Source organism: Poecilia formosa, unplaced genomic scaffold, assembly GCF_000485575.1.
Source record: "Poecilia formosa unplaced genomic scaffold, Poecilia_formosa-5.1.2 Scaffold51, whole genome shotgun sequence".
NCBI classification, from domain to species: Eukaryota; Metazoa; Chordata; class Actinopteri; order Cyprinodontiformes; family Poeciliidae; genus Poecilia; species Poecilia formosa.
This window is the reverse complement of record NW_006799990.1, coordinates 26,182-46,961: the sequence shown is the minus strand read 5'-3', so window position 1 is coordinate 46,961 and position 20,780 is coordinate 26,182. Positions and strand designations below refer to the sequence as shown.

Sequence of the window (20,780 nt, the reverse complement as noted above, 5' to 3'; positions counted from 1 at the left end):
CCTGTTTTTTTTTTTCCTTTTTTTTCTTCTTCTCTGGAGTACAACCTGTGGTGTGCCAGACTCTTTTTCTATAACTTACTTTGACCCCGTAGTTGTTTATCATTCCCATTTTGCAATCACAATGTGCCAGGAAAGCAATGCTCGTCTTTAATTTGCTGCTTTAATGCAGCAAGTTAGCTCGTATTCCTGTGGGGAAGGGATCTGTTGCGGCGTCGGATAACCAACACCGTATAGATCTACTGATTTTCAGGCACGCTGTAACAAATCGGTCTTCCGGCCAAACAACATCCCCCTCACGGCTTGATGACTTGAAGGCTAAGCCGCTTAGCGAGCTGCAACTCACAAAGGATGCCAAGCTTTTCAGACATTGTACGACGTCGAGTTTTACTCCGCTAAACCTCTTAGTCGTCATTGGGTGCAGGTGTTGGGGTTTAAAAGAAATAATAGTTTCGGTAGAAGAAATAACCCGGTAAAGAAAAAAACGCTCTAGTGACGCAGCAATGTGACCTCTGACCTCTCTGGGTGGCGATGACAGTAATGTTGTGCCAGTGCTCCCGCTCGCGGTCCAGCTCCATCGCCGTGGTGATGAGGCCGGTCTCCGGGCTGATACGAAACAGGGCCTCCGGATCCGACTGGGGGTCTATTGAGAATCTGAAACGGAGAGAGAAAGAGAGAAAAAAGTTATCAGAAGAAAGGTGAGGGAGATGAGGAGGGGTAAAAAAATAAAATAAAAAATAAAAAAAAGTGCCCCAGCAAAAGGAAGGAAGCAAGCGGAGTTGGCAGCGGGGCGCGGAGTGAAAAAAGCGGCCGGGGCAAGTGTGTGAAGGAGCGATAAGGAGGACGGCATTCAAATGGCCAAAGAATTAATATGGGGAGATTATCGTGGCAGATTGGGGCTTTTTTTGAAGTGAAAAGGATTATCAAAAGATCTCCAGCAATATACCAGCTATCATTCTTCCCCACATCTTCACTCCTAGTGCTTTTGCGTTTAATTGGGACATGGTTTTTTGGAGTTGATTTGCTTTTTTTTTTTCTATTTCTCTCTACTTCTTTAAACTTCTTAAGTCATGATCTCCCACAAATGAAAGTTAAAGGACAGAACCTTTTCACATAGTTTATGTATAGAAAGTGCACCTGGCTCATGTGATTACCAATCTGTTTTGTGGATGAATGTATTGACTGAAGTACTGATGCCATTACCTTTGAGAACCCTCCTTGTTTTCTTTCTTATAGAAAGTACACCAAGTCTAGTGCTTCTGAGAAAGTTACTGTTGTGATTGAATTTGTGTACTTTTCTTGACTTTCTTTCTGTGGAAAGTACCCCTGGTCCAGAACTCATGTGCTTAGCTATTTCATAATCCTGGATATAACCACTGAGAGCCACTGATGCTATAAACTTGTGTTTCTCTCCATTAACAAATTGGTGCTGGCCTTGTGCTTTTGTTTTTATACTTAATCTCGAGTCCACAGAGGCCATAGCTGATGATGCCACTAACATTAAATACTTTGTGCTTTTCCTAAATCATTGCTTCTGTGGTTTTTTGCTGTGACTCCATCCTGGCGTCCCAACCCTTAGCTACCACAGTGTAATATGCCCATTGTACATAAGAAAGAAAAGGAGTAAATTTCATCAAAAGATGTTCAAGAATTTAGTTTTTTAATTTCTGAGTTTGAAAAGTCAATAAATAAAAATGCTAGAAAAACTCAGGAGGAGTACATTTCCACCAGTCAACTCAGAAAGTTTCAGATTAATCTAAAAATGTTCCTCAAAAACCACCGAAATTTTACAGTTTTAAAAGTCAAATCTCTTCAACTTTTGAAATTCTAATTTCCTATTTTTTTTTTTTGGAAAACTTCCTGAGATTAATCTAAAAAATTCTGATTGTTTTAGTGGAAATGTACTCTTCTTTTTGAGTTATTTTTTTACCATCTAGCCCCAATATGCCATCATAGAATTCCTAGATTAAAGTCTGATTTGACTTTTTTTTCCATGAAATGTGTGCATAAAATGTGCCAAACAAAAAAAAAAAAGGCACTTTGCCTGAAACATAAAGTAAAAAGTCAGAATTCTTTTTTATTTCCATTGGCACTAATGCTCTTCCATATATTTGACCTACAAATATTAATCGAGGAAAAAAAAACTGTCTGGTTTTGTTTCTCAAAAACAAAGCCAAACATCACTAGCATTTCATTTAGACGCCTTATGCCTTACCTGATATTATTAGTCAGACCGGTATCGGGGTCCACGGCGCTGACCCGGCCCACGGTGCAGGCCGGGGGGCAGTTTTCAGACACGTCCATGTGGTATTTGGATTGGGAGAACCTCGGGGGCTCATCAGCGTCTAGCACAGCCACTTGGATCGAAGCTCTGTCTTTGAAGGGGCCTCGGCGTAGAAAACGAGGATCCACTATGGGGTTGAGGACCTCCACCGAGAAGGAATAGGAACGCCGGCTCTCATAGTCTACAGGCTGGGGGGGGGAGCAACGTAAAAAAAACAAATGGTTAGAAAAATGCCCAAATAAAAAGATTTAAGAATATGAGCACTTCTAATGTTTTTTTCTTTTTTCTTCTTCTTAGTAGCAAGAAAAGGCATAAATACCAATGTTTTAAACATCAGATCCAACAGACTGCGCTTTCATTTGAACTAATTCTCACACCAAATTATCCGTGGACGGCTGCTGAATTACATATCGAAATCCGCGAGACGGCACATAATGAACGGTATCAGCACATCAGAGAGGGAGAGTGGCCACATCCAGAATCGGCTCGGAACAATTTGGAGGGAAATAATCTCACGGTTACCTTCCATGTTGTGACATTTGGATTTCTAAAGAGGCTTCTTTTGAAGGTTGTTGTGGGCGGGCGGCTGCTCAGATGGTGGTGGGGGCTTTTTGTGTGTGTGTGTGTGTGTGTGTGAAGTGAGAAAACGCATTCATGAGGCAGCGATGCTACGGTATCACCAATGAGATTTCTGACACTCAAAAGTTAAAAAGCCTCTTCAGAACTCAGCCACTGATGTGACTACATGTTTGCTCGTGTCGCTCCGAGTTGATGTTTGGATATTTTTTGACACGCTGAGACTAGAGAACGTATAGCTGAGGAAAAACTCTGCCAAGAAGCTGCGAGTATTTGTGGGAGTTGTGAGATTAGCAGCGCTGCATTGAGCAGCCAATCCAGTTTTGTCTCCTTTTTTAGCATTAGCATTGTTTTCTTCCCACTACGCTGGCAAAAACTCCTCAATGTGTTGGTGTGAAGTGGTAGGAGCAGCTTCCTTATGCATTTGCATTTAGACTCATTTGGTCTGATACCCCTAAATAAAATCACTTGTAACCAACTCTACCTGGAAGCCCCTCACAACAAGTCATTAATAAAATTTTTAATTTTAATTAGCTCGATCATTTCCACTCTGATTAGTATTCTTTTAACTACAATTTTACTTACAGCTTCTTCATAGTCCATATTAGCTATGGTTTTGGTTGTGAGTGGTTTTTATTGGTTTTTGATTTTGGATATTTAAAATATCTTTCAGTTGCATTAAGTGCTTTTGAAAAAATGTAAGTTTAAGAAGGCAAACTTGCATTATTATGCCATTATCAATACATGACTTGAAAATGGTCTCGTTTCTGGGGCGATTTATTATCCAGCGAAATTTGCTATTGTGACGAGACACCTGTGCTTGATTTAATCACAAACTTCTATAATTTTAGAGATTCTATAACAAAGGTCTTCTGTGAAGTTTTAAGCTTTAACCTATAAGGCCATATTTTCGGGTTTTCAAAATAAAAGTTGCGTGTGGAGGAAAACTAAAGCCGTACCCCTCGCTGAGCACACCATTACAACTTCCCCACGGATAGTAAACCTGGTTAAATGGATCATCAAGAGCTAAATAAAGACCAATTACAACCAAAGACAACTTAGAAGTTGCAAAAGATTTCAGAACGGAGTAGAGTTTTACCTTCCAGCCAGGTGGCGACGCTAAATGTATAACAGGAAGCACAACGGAATGGCTTAAATCCAACAATGTGACATCTAGTATTGATCCATCCAGTATTGGCGACGTATTCCCTGGCACAAAGTCCAAGAGCATCTTCAATATTCAGTCACTGATGCGGCTACATATTTAGTAGCTTATGTTTGGGTATTTGTGACTCATCTGTGAGTAACAGCAGCACAGTGGAACCGCTTATCCACATTTTCCTTTTTGGAGGTTTCAGCCCGTTGTTTGCTTCTGCAGTATTGCCAAAAACTCTGAGACATGTCGTTGCATTTAAATGGAAAAAATAAAAATAAAAAGTTACAAAAGTGTTGGCAGGGTTCGTTTCAGAGGTAGAAGTTGCACTCTTTGCAGAACTGCAAAGCATCCGCCGCGCCGTACAGATGTTACGTCGGCAGATCATTTCCATAAACATTAGAGCTTCCGATGATGAAAGCGCAAACGAAAGCATCCCATCCCTATTTTTCACAAACAACGCTTCCCTAGTTTAGAAGACAATCTCCATCTCCATGGAGACTCCACCATCACCATGGAGACTTGTACCTGGATATAAGGAGCATTATAAATTCCCTTGTATAGTTGCATCTATGCAGGTGTAAGAGATTTCATTTGGGATAGAGGCTCGGGCAGAGAAGTTATGAAGCCTGTTTTTTTTCTGTTGTTTCTTTTTTTTTTTTTCTGAGGTCTCCCCGTGTGATTGTGCGCCGCTCTCCTGCTAGCACGGCGGCTCTGAAGCGAAGAGACAGCCTCTGATCTGGTTCGTCGAGATGATTGTTAGCGAGGGGACAGGCACGCACGAGTAATCACACACATCTACTGTCTCCCACCGTCATGCACCTGCTGCTGATTAAATTTCAGAAAAGCAACACGTCTTTTTTTTTTTGACTCTGGTTCAGAATATCTGTTTGAGGGACGAGTGGGTGTACAAGTGCTTCTTCTGAGGCTGCGTCTTTGATTCGTCTCGGTCGGATTGGCTGAAAAGGAAAATTAATAAATAAATCATGTTGGATGAATTTTAAACGGGACTTCTGGTGGAATTTCCACTGTCAGCAAAACAGAGAGAAAAAAAAAATCACTCATGTGATCCAGTCAGAAGAATAAGTATTGATATTCTCTCCTTCTGTTCTGTGTTTATTTTTTCCCCCACATTCTGAGCTGTAAAGAAGTGCAAAAAAAATAAAACAAAAAACAACATAAAATTATTTGTGGTTTTAGACAGAAATCGGGATTGATTAAAAATTATGCAGAAAAGTAAGGGAGAGTAGAAAGACGGCACAGTGGAGGCAATGTGCAGAGCTTCTCCGAGGCAAAAACCCCCCAACAAAAAACAAAACAAACAACAACAACAAACAAAAAGAGCTGCCACGGAAGACAGAGAGACGGAGATCATGATGGAGTGGATGTGTGGAAGGAGGGTAGATGGAGGGAAAATGCGCTCTAACGGGGCCCACATTACTGGGAGAACGAGACAATCTGTCTAAGGAGGAGAGGTGTCACTTACACTGTGAGCGCACACTCATCAACCCCCTCCCTCCATCCAGCTCCATCACTCCGCCGCCGCTCCGTCACCACCTCACACACTCCATCACCTATTCCCCGATCAACCAACTCTAATCTTTTTTTTTCTCCTTCCCTGTAGAGTGTGTGTGTGTGTCAAACCGCAGCGCACACATTCTCCTACCCTCATGGGCCCCAACATGAATCAGTTACCATGCGGGCGCTGCAACAGTTATTCTGGTGTGCTATGGGTTTATCCACCGCTAGCTCGTGTGAGGTTTACATCCGTCCAACCATGTATGTCTGATTCAATCCCCCAAAGGTTACACTTTATTGAAACGGCTCATTCTCCGTCTAGTCTGAACAGGTGACCTGTTATGGTTCCTCGAACAGGTCAGGATAGGTCCAACCAAACATGTTTATTACATTATTTTGCACAAAACAATTCTTGGATAATGAGATTTTAGTCTGGTCCATTCGGCTTATTTTGAGCTCCGTATTAGAGCCTCTTGTCACTTTAAAATCAAATGAGCTGCTGCTTGCCACCCCAATTGTGCAACTGTACATCTTTGAAAAGCAGAAGTGGAGCCTCCTGCACAACCAACAAGAATGCAGCGAGTGGTGTCTGGATGGTAAGTCAACAACAACACGCTCGTCTTTCCCAGCAGCCGTTGTGCAATGCATACAGCAGTAAAACCAAACGTCCTGAAGCGACACTTAGGTTGCTAGGTAACAGAAATAACATCCCGCATACTAAGACTTGAACTCAGAAAACGGCACTGAATGCAGATGATACAATTTAACGATTTTTTTTGTTGTTGTTATAATAAGAAAATGTGAAAAGAACACGTCACTTTCCTTTAACGTCACAATTATGCAGCACTTTCTCATACCGAATCTCTACCAAACACATTGACGGTCGAGGCCCTAAAGAGGCCAAATGTGGGAAAGTTCCAAGAGCATGAAAACTTTTGCAAGACACTGTACGAGAAGTCCGGATAAGCAGGGGTCTTTCCAGGATTTTGTGCTATAAGAACAAAACACACACATGAAAGCCAAGCCAGATCCGCACCAGAGCATCCCCGAGGCTGCGGGCGGAGATGTCTCTCTTACAACCTGAAATTGGCAGCAGGAACGCAGACTTCATTAACCCTCAGATCTCCACCTTCACCCAAGGCTAAGGCAGTGATTTAGAGGAATATTAAATTCTTAATATTAATTTAACACCGATGTGGAAGGGGAAGTGCAGAATGAGAAAGCAGGAAGGCATCTATGTACTTAAGAAGGTAAAAAAAAAAAGTCTTTGACAGAAAGATGCTTCCACAGAAGGAACCTTTGAGGGGAAGAATATAAAAATAAAATCAACAAAAGCTGACTTTTGCATATTTCTGATCAGTTTCCCAAGAATTTATGCACAATCTATATATACCAACAAGCATTCTCTAACAGCTAAAACCCTTGAGGAAGAAAAAACAGCAGGGATTGTTAAAATTGGTAAACACGACATTCTAACTTCGCTATTCTCGCCTGATTCAACCTGCAGGGGAGCCAGTAAGAGCGCTCCTCAAGCTGCCGCGGCGGAGCTGGTTAGGGCGCAAATGAGCGGAGGGAGCAGTGATGAATCAGGAAAATAAATACATTATTTCCCTCATTATTTTAATACTCACCACCTTTTCACTGCGAAAACGGCGCACGCTCCTCCACAAACGCACGTTTGCAGATGCGATTCCTTGTTTGAAGTGTGTAACATACGGCACAAAAAGAGCAACAAGCTCGGGTGTTTCATAAGACCCGTCACTTTAGGCAGGCGACACAAACAGGAGAGTATAAACAGTGACCAAACATCTTACAAAGAAGGAAAATATTTGCTCAAATTCATGTCGAACTCAATTTAACACTGACTGACAGCTGGTAAAAACAAGAGCTCTCTAGCTGCAGTACTCAGCACACTTTGTTTTTAGCAGCAGCACAAGGAAACACTTTCAAAATAAGAACAAATGGAGCCAAATTTAAACAGAGACCAAATTTGTGATCAAATTTTAAATAGTTAGGTGAAGTTTTTGAGTCAAAGCTGCAGATTAATGGCTCTTCAATTCAAAAATGCAATGTTCCATTCATTTTAAAAGCAGGAACACAAACCTGGCAAAGATGTTCAACATTGGAAACAAAAAAACTATTTTGATTTGCAAACTGTTGTCCTCAGTGAACATTTCATGCGTTTAGACATCCCTGTGACTGGAAGCTGACTTTGTTGAGATGCACGAGTTTATTGCTGCACCCAGCACTATTTATTATACATATGGCAGCCAGACTGAATTTTGAGGTAGATCTCAGTAAATCTCATTACAAATGGAGCACAAAAGCAAGTTTTAGTGTAGATATCTCACAAAAAACAAAAAATACATTTTCTTTCACAGTACAAGGCTGCTTAGTAAGGGGATTTGTAAATCCTATTTCTTCTTTTTCCTCATTACGTAAAGATCAAACAAGATGAAAACACAGTCAAAATATGTCTGTGTTTCTTCTCAAAAACATGATTTTGAACACCTTTCGCTCCAGAAATAGAGGCTCAAGAATTGTAATTTAACAATGTGGCTGTATGTTTCACAACTCATTTCCAGAAGAGAGCCGAGGCATAAAAACTAATTAAACTAATTATATAGTTAGATACTTATAATAACCGAGTCTATTATATACCACTAATGCTAACATTGATGTTAATATGTCTGCTGTTATGATTTATGAACACTGCAGAGATTTCAAGAAGCGATTGCCGGTTGACCTCTTCTACTCGCCTTCGGCTTTATGTTTTGGCGGCTGCTCGGTAAGCTCCACCATTCGTTTTGTGATTTTGAACAGTTTCAGCGTCTGCAACTGTTGAAAAATCATTAAGACTGACCAGAGCAGTTCAGACCTTCCTGAGTCTGCAGATCTGCCTCTTAGACTGACAACAACATGCCAAGGAAATGAACTAACAGCGTGTTTTTTAAATGAATCTGAGAACTTGCTCCCTGCAATTGCACTGAAACACAAACTGAAACGCGTCTACGTCTGATTTCTGAAGGATCAGAAATCCCACACGGTTGTGTGAGGAAAAGAAGAAGAGGAAACACCCAGTGAGTGGCAGCTGTGAGGATGAAGATGTTTTCCTTGCGAAGTCTTGATGTCAGAGGAGAACGAGCAGATGGTTTACAGATGATAGAGAGACATCAGTAGCACAAATAAGGTCTTGCAACAATGAAGTGTGCAGAACAGAATCTCTGAACGCACGACACTGAGCCTTGAAGCAGATGGTTGACAGCAGCAGAAGACCAAGGCTGGTGCTGGTGCGACGGGAAACGGAGGCTACAATTCACACGAGTTCAACCAAACTGAGCGAAAAAAAAGCCTGGTCTGATGAGTCGCAATGTTAGCTGTGACAATCAGCTGGCAGACGTCAAATTTAGCATAAATATCATTATAGCACAGATCTTTTAGCTTTCTCTTAGCCAAGGTTTAGTCATATGAAGGAAACATTTTGAAGTTAGTCATGGCCTTTAAGTCCAGGGAGAATAAATTCAATAATACTGGCCAAAATAAGACCTACATAAAGAATTTTTTGCTATTATTTCCAGCGGCCATTGGACGGGCCAGGTCGCTAGTCCATCAAGTTTTACTTAAAAAAAAAAATAAAAACCTCATTCAGCTGAGCCACCTGAGTGGAATGGTTTTCAATCAAAAATTATAAAACTGTTTCAAACGCTGTCCATCTAATAAATACAATTTTATGAATTTATATTTATCTAGTTGAATCAAGGCTAACTTGATTTTCTTTTTTGGTTCAACTTAATATAAAACAAGTTTATTTAAATGCTAAATAACTTTTTGAACGTTTTATTAGTGATGACAAAGTAAATCAGGTATTCTTGTTGAAAGTCCCATTCCCTCTGACATTTTTCCAGCACTGCTGAATGAAAAGTAAAATAAAACTCTCCCAAAAATAAAGCAAAAAAAGTGACCAGTGCAGTGCCGAAATAAATGTCACCGTGGAAGAAAAACACAACCTTAAAGAGACACATTTAAAAGTTCACTTCCTTTCTCGTTTCGTGATAAACATCCATCCCTTGCCATCAGACATTTAATGCTTTCATTCAAGTGTTTCAATGAAATTAGCCTGATCGCTGAGTGGAAAATTAATTAATAACATTGATAATTAAAAGATTTAACCAGTTCACCGTGCAGTTACAGACAACATTCGCTGATTCCATTTACCCGGAATTAGCTGATTTATACACTTTTAGCAGGAAGATCATTACACTCAGCGGCATTCTTTAATCAAAACAAGCAAGTCTAAGAGCGTATCTTGTCGCCGTTTTGCGAACATTTACAGATAATCATCTACTTAGGCAGAAGAGCCTCCAACAGATTGACATTGAGGAAACATAATTGGTCCGTGGCCCTCGTGCGAGCGCAGACAGCTTACCGTCTCCTCAAACTGCTCTCGTGTTTTCACGCCCACGCGCTCCACAAGTGTGACCTTCCCGCGTCCTGTGGTGTCGTGCTCCAACAGTCCCGTTTTTGAAATTCTAATTTCTATTCAATTTCCCTTTCAGATTCGCCTCACAGTAAGCAGAAAATAATTAGCTAGCCCGCATGCTAGACTGGCAGAACATAATACGGCTCTCCTGGAAGAGGGCCGCTCACGGTCACGCGCGAATTTCCACCGCGTGTGTGTGTGCGCGCGCGCGCGCATATGGCACGAACGGTTTTAACGTGCGTAACTACAAGGTGGGATCTCGAATTAGCAAGGTGATGACTCTCTCTACCTCTACTAGACCTGAGTGGAAAAAAATTAAAGGAATAAAGATTTCGCTCGAATGTAAATGAAGATGAATTTTGCATATCCTTCCTCTTCCCCCTTCTCGTGTGTGTTCATCATCGCGGTGTGCTTTTTACAGGTTTGTGTGAGTGCTGCGCCCTGCCGTCCTTGGCAGCTCGTCCTCTCTCTTTTTATTTCCTGCATTCTAAATCAAGATCATAAATCACATTTGTCTGATGACAAACACAGCTTTGGACGTTTCTGCCAACAAGCCCAGCTGCAGAGTTGAGAGAACAAAGAGCCTGCTAAATCTCCCTTTTGACTCTGTCTGCCATCTTCCCTTCCCCTCTGTCACTTGTCTCCTGCCTTCTGTCACCATCTTGCTCCACCCATCGAGCTTCCTTTTATTTCTTTAAACCTACGGGCAAGACATCGGTCTGACCCTCTGTCTTTTTTTTTCTTTTTTTTTTCTAATTTTCTCCATCTCTCTATTTTTTCCCCTCTGAAGAGATTAACACAATCTCTCCTCGGTGTGAGAAAACAAACACAGATAATCCCGAGCGCGCTGCTGGCGTGTGACCGGGGATTAGCCAGCCGTTTTAAGTGAGAGCATATGGAAATAATAACGGCGAACCGACGCGCGCATCATCTAGTTTGTCCCCCGCCGCCCCCCGTCTCTCAGGTAGGAAGAATGAAAGGCACACAAAACAGCGCGAGCTTTACACACCCCAAAGAGCACACCTGAAAAGTGAAACCTGCTGGTGAATCGGGATACAGACATATTTCAGATTTCACATGGTAATGCTGCCATTGTGATGGCGTCTACAGTGATCCCACTTTGTAATACGACATGCTATTAGGAGCGGTGTACATGTGTAATGAGGTGTTTAAAAAAAAATCACAGCTTTATTCCACAGTTGCCTCTTTTTTTGCGCAAATCGTTAACAGTTTGCTGTGACAGAGATTAGAAATGCAGCTGCAAACGTTTAACAACCCATCTGTGGCGGGAGATTTTCTCCCCCCAAGATACCCACCTCTGTTAGACTAACTGAGCCACAACACAATGGATTCATTCTCAGTGAAGTGAAACTTGTCACCTCCAGGCCCCTGTTAAAGGGATAGTTCACTTTTTTTTTCGTGTAAAGAAGGCACATCTGAAAACACGTAAACGGTCCTGGAGAGACGCCCTGGCTTAGACGTCTCCCTGTTCCATCAAAGCAAATTAGTGACTGAACTAGCGTTTCAGTGTGTCATCAGGTTCTGCAGGAGTGTAATGAATCATTCATTTGGGTCACGTGTGTGGAACCAGACCAACACACTGCAAATACACCAAATCAAACCATTTCACCAAGTATTTTTGGTCTAGTGTCTAGTGCAAATAGTAAACTTGAAGTAAGACAAAACACTGTTCAGCAAGATATAGCAACTTGTTGCAAGAAAATAATTCAATAATACTGATTTTAAAAAAAGTACTAGCTCCATTGGCAGAGAATATTTAGCTGTTAAGTAATCTGCCAGTGGAATCTGCAAGTCATAAATTGTATTCATATCTTTGGAAAACAAAGGATGAATTCACACCAGGAAATGTCTGTCTCTGGAGCAGTTAGCTTTCTCATTGTTTTTTTGTTTTGTTTGTTTTTTTAAACCAGACTGCAACTTGTAAACAAAAGCCATTCAAAGACGATCGTTGCTCCCATTCGACCGGAATGATAGGACATGGGACAAAGTAAAGACCTGGGGGAAAAAAACAACTTTGGAAGTACTGCTTTCTGCATGTGTGTTTGCAAATCTGTGCTGTTATTAAAACTGCAGTACCATCTTGAATATCAAGAGCAGCTCACACAACACAGATTTAGCGATATGATATTAATTTTGGAACGCCCTCTGCTGGCAACATGCAACATGCTGGCAGCAGCATCACCAAGCAGGAAACAGCAGCAGCAGCGTTACAGACACTGAAAGGCTCATTTTTACCATAACTCTAAGGTGGTTTTAATGCCCCAAAATATGTGAAATGGCTCCCTTTTCCTTCATAAGTAAAGTGGAAGATCTGTAAATCTCTATAAGTCTAAAGAATGTATGGCTACTGAAACCAATGGAGACATCTCAGCTAAAAAGAACAATGAAAAAAAAAAATCTGTTTTTTTTTAATGAACTGCACTGGGTGGGTTATTTACACAGAAGCCAATAATTATTTAAGAGGAATTGTACTTTTATTGCTCTTTCTGTGGGAAACATACAAGATAAATAATGTGTAAACTCTTAGACAAGCTGATTGACAGCGCTAAGGCCATCCTCTTTGCTGTGATTGGTTGTTTCTGACCGAGCGTGAAGCAATTCTGCAGATGGGAGGAAATAGATGAGCTCCATAAAATGTACCTACAGTAGCTTTAAGGCTCCCATCGTTTTTTCCTTTCAACCGACAGAAGACAGCGGTGCCCAGTAATGTCAAAACAACCCCACAAACTAAAAACCATTATGCTAATTCTGCAGCTAATTTGTCAGTTTTTCCTCTCATTACAAATCATTTCTAAGAGGTAAACAAGGAGATGTAAACAGACTGAGAAATAAACCAGACGAAAAAGTGGAAATGAGCTCCAACTACGCTACTCGTGAAGATGGACAGACACTGGCCGTCTGTGAGCGCGAACGCGGACCCGGACTGAGTCAGACCCTCAGACAAGCCGAGCGCTCGGCCTGACATGGCCTCCAGACCAGGACGAGGCGAGGCGAGGAAGCCGGAGAGAGATGCCGCGTTAGCGTGTTTACACGCATGTACGCCTGCTGCGTCTCTCGCTTGCCTTTTTCTGTATTCGTCTGACATGTGAGGAGCTCAGACAGGGAGAGAACAGAATGCAAAGAGGCAGCAGCTGATGATGACAGGGCTGGGAGAGAGGTAATGGCAGGGATGGAGGTTGGAGGGGGAGAAGTGGGAGAATTCCTTCTTTTTTTTTTTTTATTTCCAGGTGCTGACGGGAAATAAGCAGAGATAAGCAGGAGGCGGCTTCAGTCCGCCCCCCCACCTCCAGACTCGCAGGGTGTTAATGACCCAGTTTTTGTCGCAAGTCGCTACACCGGTTTCACCCGTGCCCCTCTTTGTGATGCACCCTTCCTTTTTTGTCTCAGTCTTCCGTTTCTCCAAATTTTTCTCAGCCTTTTCTCCATTTTTGTCATCAAACTCTCTTCTCTCTTGCAGCCTTCTTTTAACTCTCTCCCAAATCCTTGCTTCCCCCCTCTCTCTCTCTCTCTCTCTCTCTCTCTCTCGCTCGCTCTCTCTACTCTGCTACTTCCTAATCTGCTGTTAACCCTCCTGCAGCTCCCACCCACCTCCCATCTGACACGTCGTTCTGAGGCAAAGGCGAACGCCGCTTTCCTGCTCTCCCTTTAGTTCGCCGTCGTTCCCCCGCAGTTTAAACACGGCGAGCCGCGAGGTCAAGTGTGCATTAGCGATGTGGGCTTCTGTATTTCTCTGCGGCTTCGGTTCACATGTGTAGGTGAACGTCCACGTTCACCTACACATGAACGTGTAGGCGAACGTTCATGTGCACGGCCTCTGTGCACGAGAGAGCGCTTCTCGCAGACGAGCGGCTGGAGCGATTTGGCCCACAGCGGCGATGCGGAGGTCAGGTCCAGCGCGCTCTGGTATCACAAGTCGTTCTGCGCCGAGGCCCCTTCCCTCCCTAAAGGCACAACAATGGATCTTTCGACGCTTTAAATTTTTCACCGCGCGAGAGCTGTCTTTTCTCCAAAATACGAACACAAGGACATGCGAGTCATCACAACATTCCCTGAATGTTGTAATATGCCTGCGTAAAAATCCAAAATGTCTTTTTTTTTCTTCTTCTTTCCTTTCTGGGTTTAATGAAGTCAAACCGACGGTAGCTTAGCGCCAATTTAACGCCTTGTTTACTTTAATTCTATTAAAGTTATGAACTGCTTCACATTCCTTTTAGTAAAGTCTGAATTCCCTTAAAGGATTAACTCCCTTTTCATGCATCCTCGGCTGTTTGTTTCTTAATTGTACAGATATCAACCACTTTTATTCGCTCACAAGGGCTTCAAATAAGAGGGGGGAGCTGGTGGAAGCAGCTGGAAAAGGCCTCCACGAGGAACAAAGGCGGCCATTTTAGTTTTATTCAAAACGAAGCACCAAGGGCTCGGTGATTTAGATTTTCTTACTTTTCTATCAAACGTGACAGCAGCCTGGTCCAACTTAATTTCCCGACCTTTTGTCGTGTCTTGGCAGACGGATAAAACCGATAAAAAAAACAAAACGGAGGGGAACACTTCATAAACTTTTCTTGCATTTCGTCACCGTCACCATTTCAAACGTCTTCTCCTATTTAGTGCTCAGGTAGTGCACTCAGGTCAGCAGAGTGATTCGGACAGGAGCTAAAGCCTGATGCATTAACGGGTCTGTTGGGACTTCCACCTGATTCATTAAAAAATGCATAAAGAACACAATATTGAGACAGAGGTCGGGACGGCAACGGTGACAAAGTGATGAGCCGCCATCGCTTCTGTTGTGGAAGATAATCATCTTTCATACTGAGACCAAGATTCTCGTTGAACAGTACCGCCTGTTCGACCGCAGATAAAATGTAACCCATCCTGAAGGACCCTCATGAGTGTTGCCGTCTGTTTTTTGTCGTTTATGCGACGCTGCTTGGGATCTGTGTAACATCTGTACGAGCTGAAACTTTAAAATATAATCAATTAAAATAATAATAAAAAAAATTAAAAAAAACCCACGACAAGACTTAAAAAGGACGTTTACCTACTCTCTCCCTCCAATCTGACTGAGACTGAACGATTTAACCGTTGTGCATGCGAGGACTGAGGCAAACATAGAGGACTATGGCAAATGATACAAGTTTTACGTGAGTAGAGTCGGTTGGTTAGGACTGGGGCTTATTATGAATTCATGCTGCACTTTTCAGATTTAAATTTGCAAAACGGAAAAAAAAAAGGAAAGCGCGTCTCATTTCTTTTCACTTTGAAGTGAAGCTGGCGCCCTTTGTTTTTATGTCGTTTTAAAGTTGCCCGTCGTTTGGCCCACAAAAAGCTGTTGAAAACTTTGGTGCTTTTAATTTTTCCATGCGTTCAAGACCATTTCTGCGCTGTGCGCTTGTGTTCGTCGGTGGTAAAATCCTAATTTGAGGTTGCAACGTGACAAAATCGGGGGGGAGTTGGAAAAGCAGGAATATGTTTGCAGGTTCCTGTCGTGGCATTGTGGGCGGGATTCACCGTTGTTCACCGTACGTCCAATTTACCTGTTGGCCTGTTGTACGCCATCGATTCCCCTGGTAAACACCTCCTTTGCTTTCTCTGTCTTATCCTGTCATATTTTTGCCCCAGTGTCCTCCTCTCTGACTGTAAGATATTCTCCCTGTGTTAAATTCATCCCGACTCTGTTTTTTGTGTGTGTTTTTTTCCATTTTAGCCTGCTTGCCTAGCTGTCTATCCCTTCCTCTCTTCCTCCCTGCGCTTCTCACTCTCTGGCTCTGCTTATTTTTCTGTGCGAGGCTGTCACTGATTTCACAGCTCTTGCTGTCTGTGCATCTCTCTCCCTGTCTATTTGCACATCTCTCTCTCTCTCTCTAGTTCCCTCTGCCTCTTATTCCCTTGTTATAGTGCACTCTCTCCTGTCACTGCCTTGCAGGACCTCATTTAAACACGCTCCCCTCACTGCTGCCATCTCTTCATCCCCACGTCTCTTTCTCCCTCATCATTCCAGGGTCCTTACCTTCCATTTCTTTCCTCTTGCATCTTACAGACCCCCCAGCCCCCACCCTCCTCTGCCGGCTCCCTCTCCTCAACTTGCTTCTCTTCAAAGAGGCTTTCAGAGGGTCTGGAGTCCCTGCTCTACATTTCACCCTCCAGGTCTGGATTGTTTGTAACATGACACCCTGTTGAATTCACACCCGCGCCCTTCATCTGCATGCATCAGTCTGCATCTCAACAGGCTCACAAGCAACAAATCAGAGGAAAGATCGTGTAAAATGTCGACTGTCGATATTTTTAAATTCGCCTCTAAAAGCAGCAGTGTTCGGCGCTCAACTGATTTCTTTTATTTCTTGCTTTAAATGTTTCAGAGGCAAACTAATTTTAATATCAAAGCTACGCGAGAGGATTAGGGTCACCGAAAAACGAAAGGACTCCCGACTTTAATCTCGGAATCCTGATTTCTGAGACCGAAGTCATAATTTTGAGAAAGTGTGAGATTAAAGTTAGAAATTTGACTAATTTCACAAGTTAGTGGAACAAAAGTCAGAATTCGGGGGATAAAAAGTCAAAATTATCAGATTAAATTCCGAATTCTGGCATTGAAGTAAGAATTTGGAGGAAAAAACGTCAGAATTAAATTATTTTTTTTCAGTGACTATAGTCATTTTCTGTACAAAGCAAACCTATGATTAAAAAAAAGAAAAGAACGAAAAATAATAAAAAAAGAAGTTTTCAAGTTCATTTAGGGCAAAAATGATTTTCAAACCACTCTGATTACTCTAAAAAAATAAATAAATAAAAATTAAACCCTAAACCCAATGGCTCATTGTGCTGGCTGTGCCTGTAAAGGTTTGTGAAAACTAAAAAGTACGATCTAAAAGAAGATGGCTGTATTGAAACATGACCATGGAGTGGCAGGTTCAAAGGTCTGGAGATGCACAGGAATTATTGGACGATATTCTTGGTTGATAAACTTTCCAGATTTTATTTTTGGGCAAAACGGCTCAAAAATAAAATCTCTTAGTGGTTATGTTCATACCCAAATCCAATTCTAGCCCCAATTTTTTCCCCCTCATTTTCCTTTTTATAAAATGACAAATGATGGATATGTTAAAAAAAAACACTTTCATTTCAATCATCCCTTCTGGCAGTCGACCTGAACTCAGAGCTCAGCCAAGCTGTAAAACAAGACGGTCGGCCCTGGACAGACTGGCATCACTCTGATTTATGGAAGCCCAAAGAATGCATTAGTGAAGAAGAAGAAAAAGAAAGTCAGATTTTTAAAATATTAAATCGTCATGAACAGCAGATTGACTTATTAGCCAGCCATACTTCATTCTTTTGTTGTTGTCAGGGTGAAAACATTTAGCATCGCTCTGCTTAGACATAATGTCAAATCCTCCCAAGGCAGAGTTGAGATTTCACAGAGTGGAAAAGTTAAATAAACCTCTAAAGGATCCCTGAGCTGTCCAAACAGTTTACTCAGTTTACTATCAAGTTCTGTGAACTTTCCTTCACATGTACAGAGCTTTTGGTGTAATATCCATACATTTTGTCCTGAGTACAAAAACACGAACCTCCATAAATGATATTTGTGATTCTATGAGACAGACCAACCCAAAGAAAGACGTGAAACTGAAGCGCGAGATAATCCGTGCTCTTTGAATTTTCCGTGGGGAGCAGAGAGGAGCTCAGTTTTTTCACAGAATATCTGACTCATATTATATTGTCAAGAAATAGGGATAGTTTTAACAAATATGTAAAAAAACAACAAAAAAAAAACAAGAAAAAAACATTTTTGTAAAAGTTACCTACTGCAGTTGGAAGATAAATATATTTTACAAAGAAGAATGAATGACTTAAACTTCATAGTTTAGATGTGAACATCATGTAAAAAAACAAAAAAAACTTGTAGATTTAATTACAGCAAAACGTTCTTCCATAAAGTCTCGACTAAGGGGGTCAAATACAAAATGCGCCCCACCCCCTTTTTAATTTGGAAGAACACAAATGAGAACATTTTTTTTTCCTCCTGCCTCAAAAAATCACAAGTTACTTTTGTGTTGCTGAACGACATCAAACCTGAACATTTTTTTGCAAGGGGAACCGAGACCGACGCAATGTTGGGTCCAGGGCCCGTTCAGCGCGGCAACACGCCTGCCTCAATAATAGAGCACTTAGCACCTGCTGAGCGCCGATGTCATGTTCGCGGATCTGACGCCCCGCGGATCAGACACACTTCTGACATCATTAAAAATGAATTGTGTGTGTTTTCGCCGAAGCTCCGGGGAGGCTTCTGAAGAGCTCATTTAACATGAAAGTGTCACGTCTCAGACCGGCTTCCCACAACAGCCTCTCCTCCGCCGGGAGCGCGCGCGCGTCCGATCGGGAACCGGTCGCGAGAGCGAGGGCGCATCATTTTCACGGGAGCGTGATTATCGGACGCGGCTCTGAAACCCAAAGTGATCCGGCGTTACGCCACGGAGATCTATTAGGCAGCTGCGCTCCGAATGGGAATGCAAAAAAGCCTCAGCAATCCACGCAAACAGTCAAAACACACCACAGCGGTGGTCAAAACACTTTTTCAGTAATTTGCACTCCGCTTCAAAATTTAAAAAAAAAAAAGCGGAGGGAGGCATTTGCATTTAGATGCGCGGCGCTTTAATTGATTTCCGTACAGATGTTTCTTTGTGTTTGCTGTAAACAGATGGAAATATTGATTAAGGAAAGAAAAGGGAGTCTGGTTCATTGCGAGTGAATCAAGCAAGAAATTGAGCTTGTCGTTGTCAGAAAGCCATCAAAAGGCTCCCTATCCGACGGGAGAGGGATGCAGAGAAAAGGTAGGATGAATACAGATTAGCTGGTTTCAAAAACAGGAAGGAAAAAAAAAAGAAAAGAAAGAAAGAAAGCTGAGTGAAGAGGCTGCTAATTGATGAACTGTGTAAAACCTTACAGGCTTACAGTGGTTTCTGTTTATTTCCAGGTAATTCTACTTTAATGGGCTTAGACAACATGTTGTTAGCTATGCTTTGACTCTAAACAGCTTTCCTCTAAAGACCTTCCCACGTTACCTGTGTCATCCCCTCATCATCTGTTCCCCATCTGCCTATGCTCTTAGCTGGGGGCTGGTTTTCTTTTTTTCTCTCTCTCTCTCTCTCTCTCTCTCTTTCCCAAAAACACAATCAACGTTTTCCTTCTTTTTTTTTTTTTTTTTTGGTAACTGCACTTGCATCCTCTGTCCTCCTCTCACCTTGTTGAGGGTGATGACCGCCTCCTGGCTCACGGCCGTGATGTTGAAGGTCTCCCCCGTCTCCCCCTCCAGGATGGTGTACTCCAGCTTGGCGTTCTCGCCGAGGTCGGCGTCGGTCGCGGAGATGCGCCCGATCTCGGCACCGGGGATGGCGAGCTCGGAAACGGAGAAGGACCACATGCCTGGGAGCAGACGCACAGAGACACGCGTTAGGGTTGATGGCGCCACCCGTTAAATAAATATGGAATTGTCCCATATATGATAGGGAAAGGTTGCCCATATTGTTGAGCAACCTTGAATACAGGATCATCTTGTCTGTTCTTTTTTTTGTCTTGAGGTCTTAAGCATTGGTGATTGGGTAAAATGTTTTTGTAGTTGAAGCCTTGAAGCCTTCCCTGACCATTTTAACTACATTACTTTTCTTTTTAATAACAAAGGGTTTCATATGCGACTAGGATTTAGATGCAACATCCAGTATATACACAAATTTGTATGAAAATATAGCAACAGTCACTAAAAAAATTAGCCATTTCCCAGTTTGAGACATATAAAAGTAACAAAATTTATCCTTCAATGTTCAATTGAAAAAAAAAAATTGTGAAGAAGAAAAAGGTAAAAAAATAAAAACATCCTTTTGATCTTCTGATTAAATAAAATATTTTCTTGGTACAAAGGTCACATCAGTTATAGTTCATCTAATTAACCTGAATTAACTGAAACTGTCCTATTGGGAGGTTTTTTTTTTCATCATTTGCTTACTAGCATCCTAAAGCTTGAAGAGAGGTTGCAAAAATATCAAAGTGATCTTACTGAACAAAGGTATCAGTCAGGAGCTAGATACAAAACAAAAGGTAAGCACTGTGGGTGTTTTCAGATTTAGGGTCTGCGAAACCGACTGAGACTGTGAAATTAGATGGTGTAGGCTTCAGATGTATTCCTGCCCTCACCTATGTGCTGTTGCCTAGCAACTGTGACGGTGAAAACATCCAACATTGAATAAAAAAAAAATAAATAAAAAAATCCAAACTTGTGGGGAGGAAGTGAAATTGATCAAACCAAACATACACAATGCTGCACATTACCAAAACCGCATTATACCTACAGTGAAACACGGTGGTGGCAGCACCATGATCTGGGGTTGTGTAGATGGAAACAATGCAACACTTGAGGCAAAACCCATTTTGACGGTGCTTAATTATTATTATTATTATTCAGCTTTCATTATTATCATCAGCCAATCCCACATTACGTAGGCACGCCGTAACATCCATCACCGCTGCGTTCAGCACTAATTAGTTTGCTCATTACATTTTTTTCTTTCCATTCAAATGCTTCCCTATTACTAATCCAGCACTTTGCACGTTAAGCATGAACTGCTTAACCACCAATCCCGTGTCGCTTGGCGCCTGGTGGCAGTCTCCCCAAAGGGCCCGGCCCTTGTAGCCTCCTGTCATTTCCACAACGGTGTCCAAGTCGCGGCACGTCATTAGCGCTTGACACAATTCATTTGTCA

At 42.0% G+C, this 20,780-nt stretch overlaps 1 protein-coding gene across 2 annotated transcripts in view; it reads right to left on the bottom strand.

Annotated features, from left to right (window-relative positions):
* The window catches only part of cdh24b (cadherin 24, type 2b), a 49,799-nt gene extending 30,320 nt beyond the window's left edge, over nucleotides 1-19,479 (bottom strand). For both annotated transcript variants that reach the window (XM_016671794.1, XM_016671795.1), the window contains exons 1-3: nucleotides 19,268-19,479; nucleotides 2,213-2,469; nucleotides 515-651 (exon numbers count right to left, since the gene is read on the bottom strand). In XM_016671794.1, coding sequence (XP_016527280.1) covers nucleotides 515-651; nucleotides 2,213-2,469; nucleotides 19,268-19,447 — 574 coding nt within the window. In that variant the 5' untranslated portion in view covers nucleotides 19,448-19,479. The remainder of the gene's footprint in view (nucleotides 1-514; nucleotides 652-2,212; nucleotides 2,470-19,267) is intronic.
* Nucleotides 19,480-20,780: the final 1,301 nt, after the last annotated feature.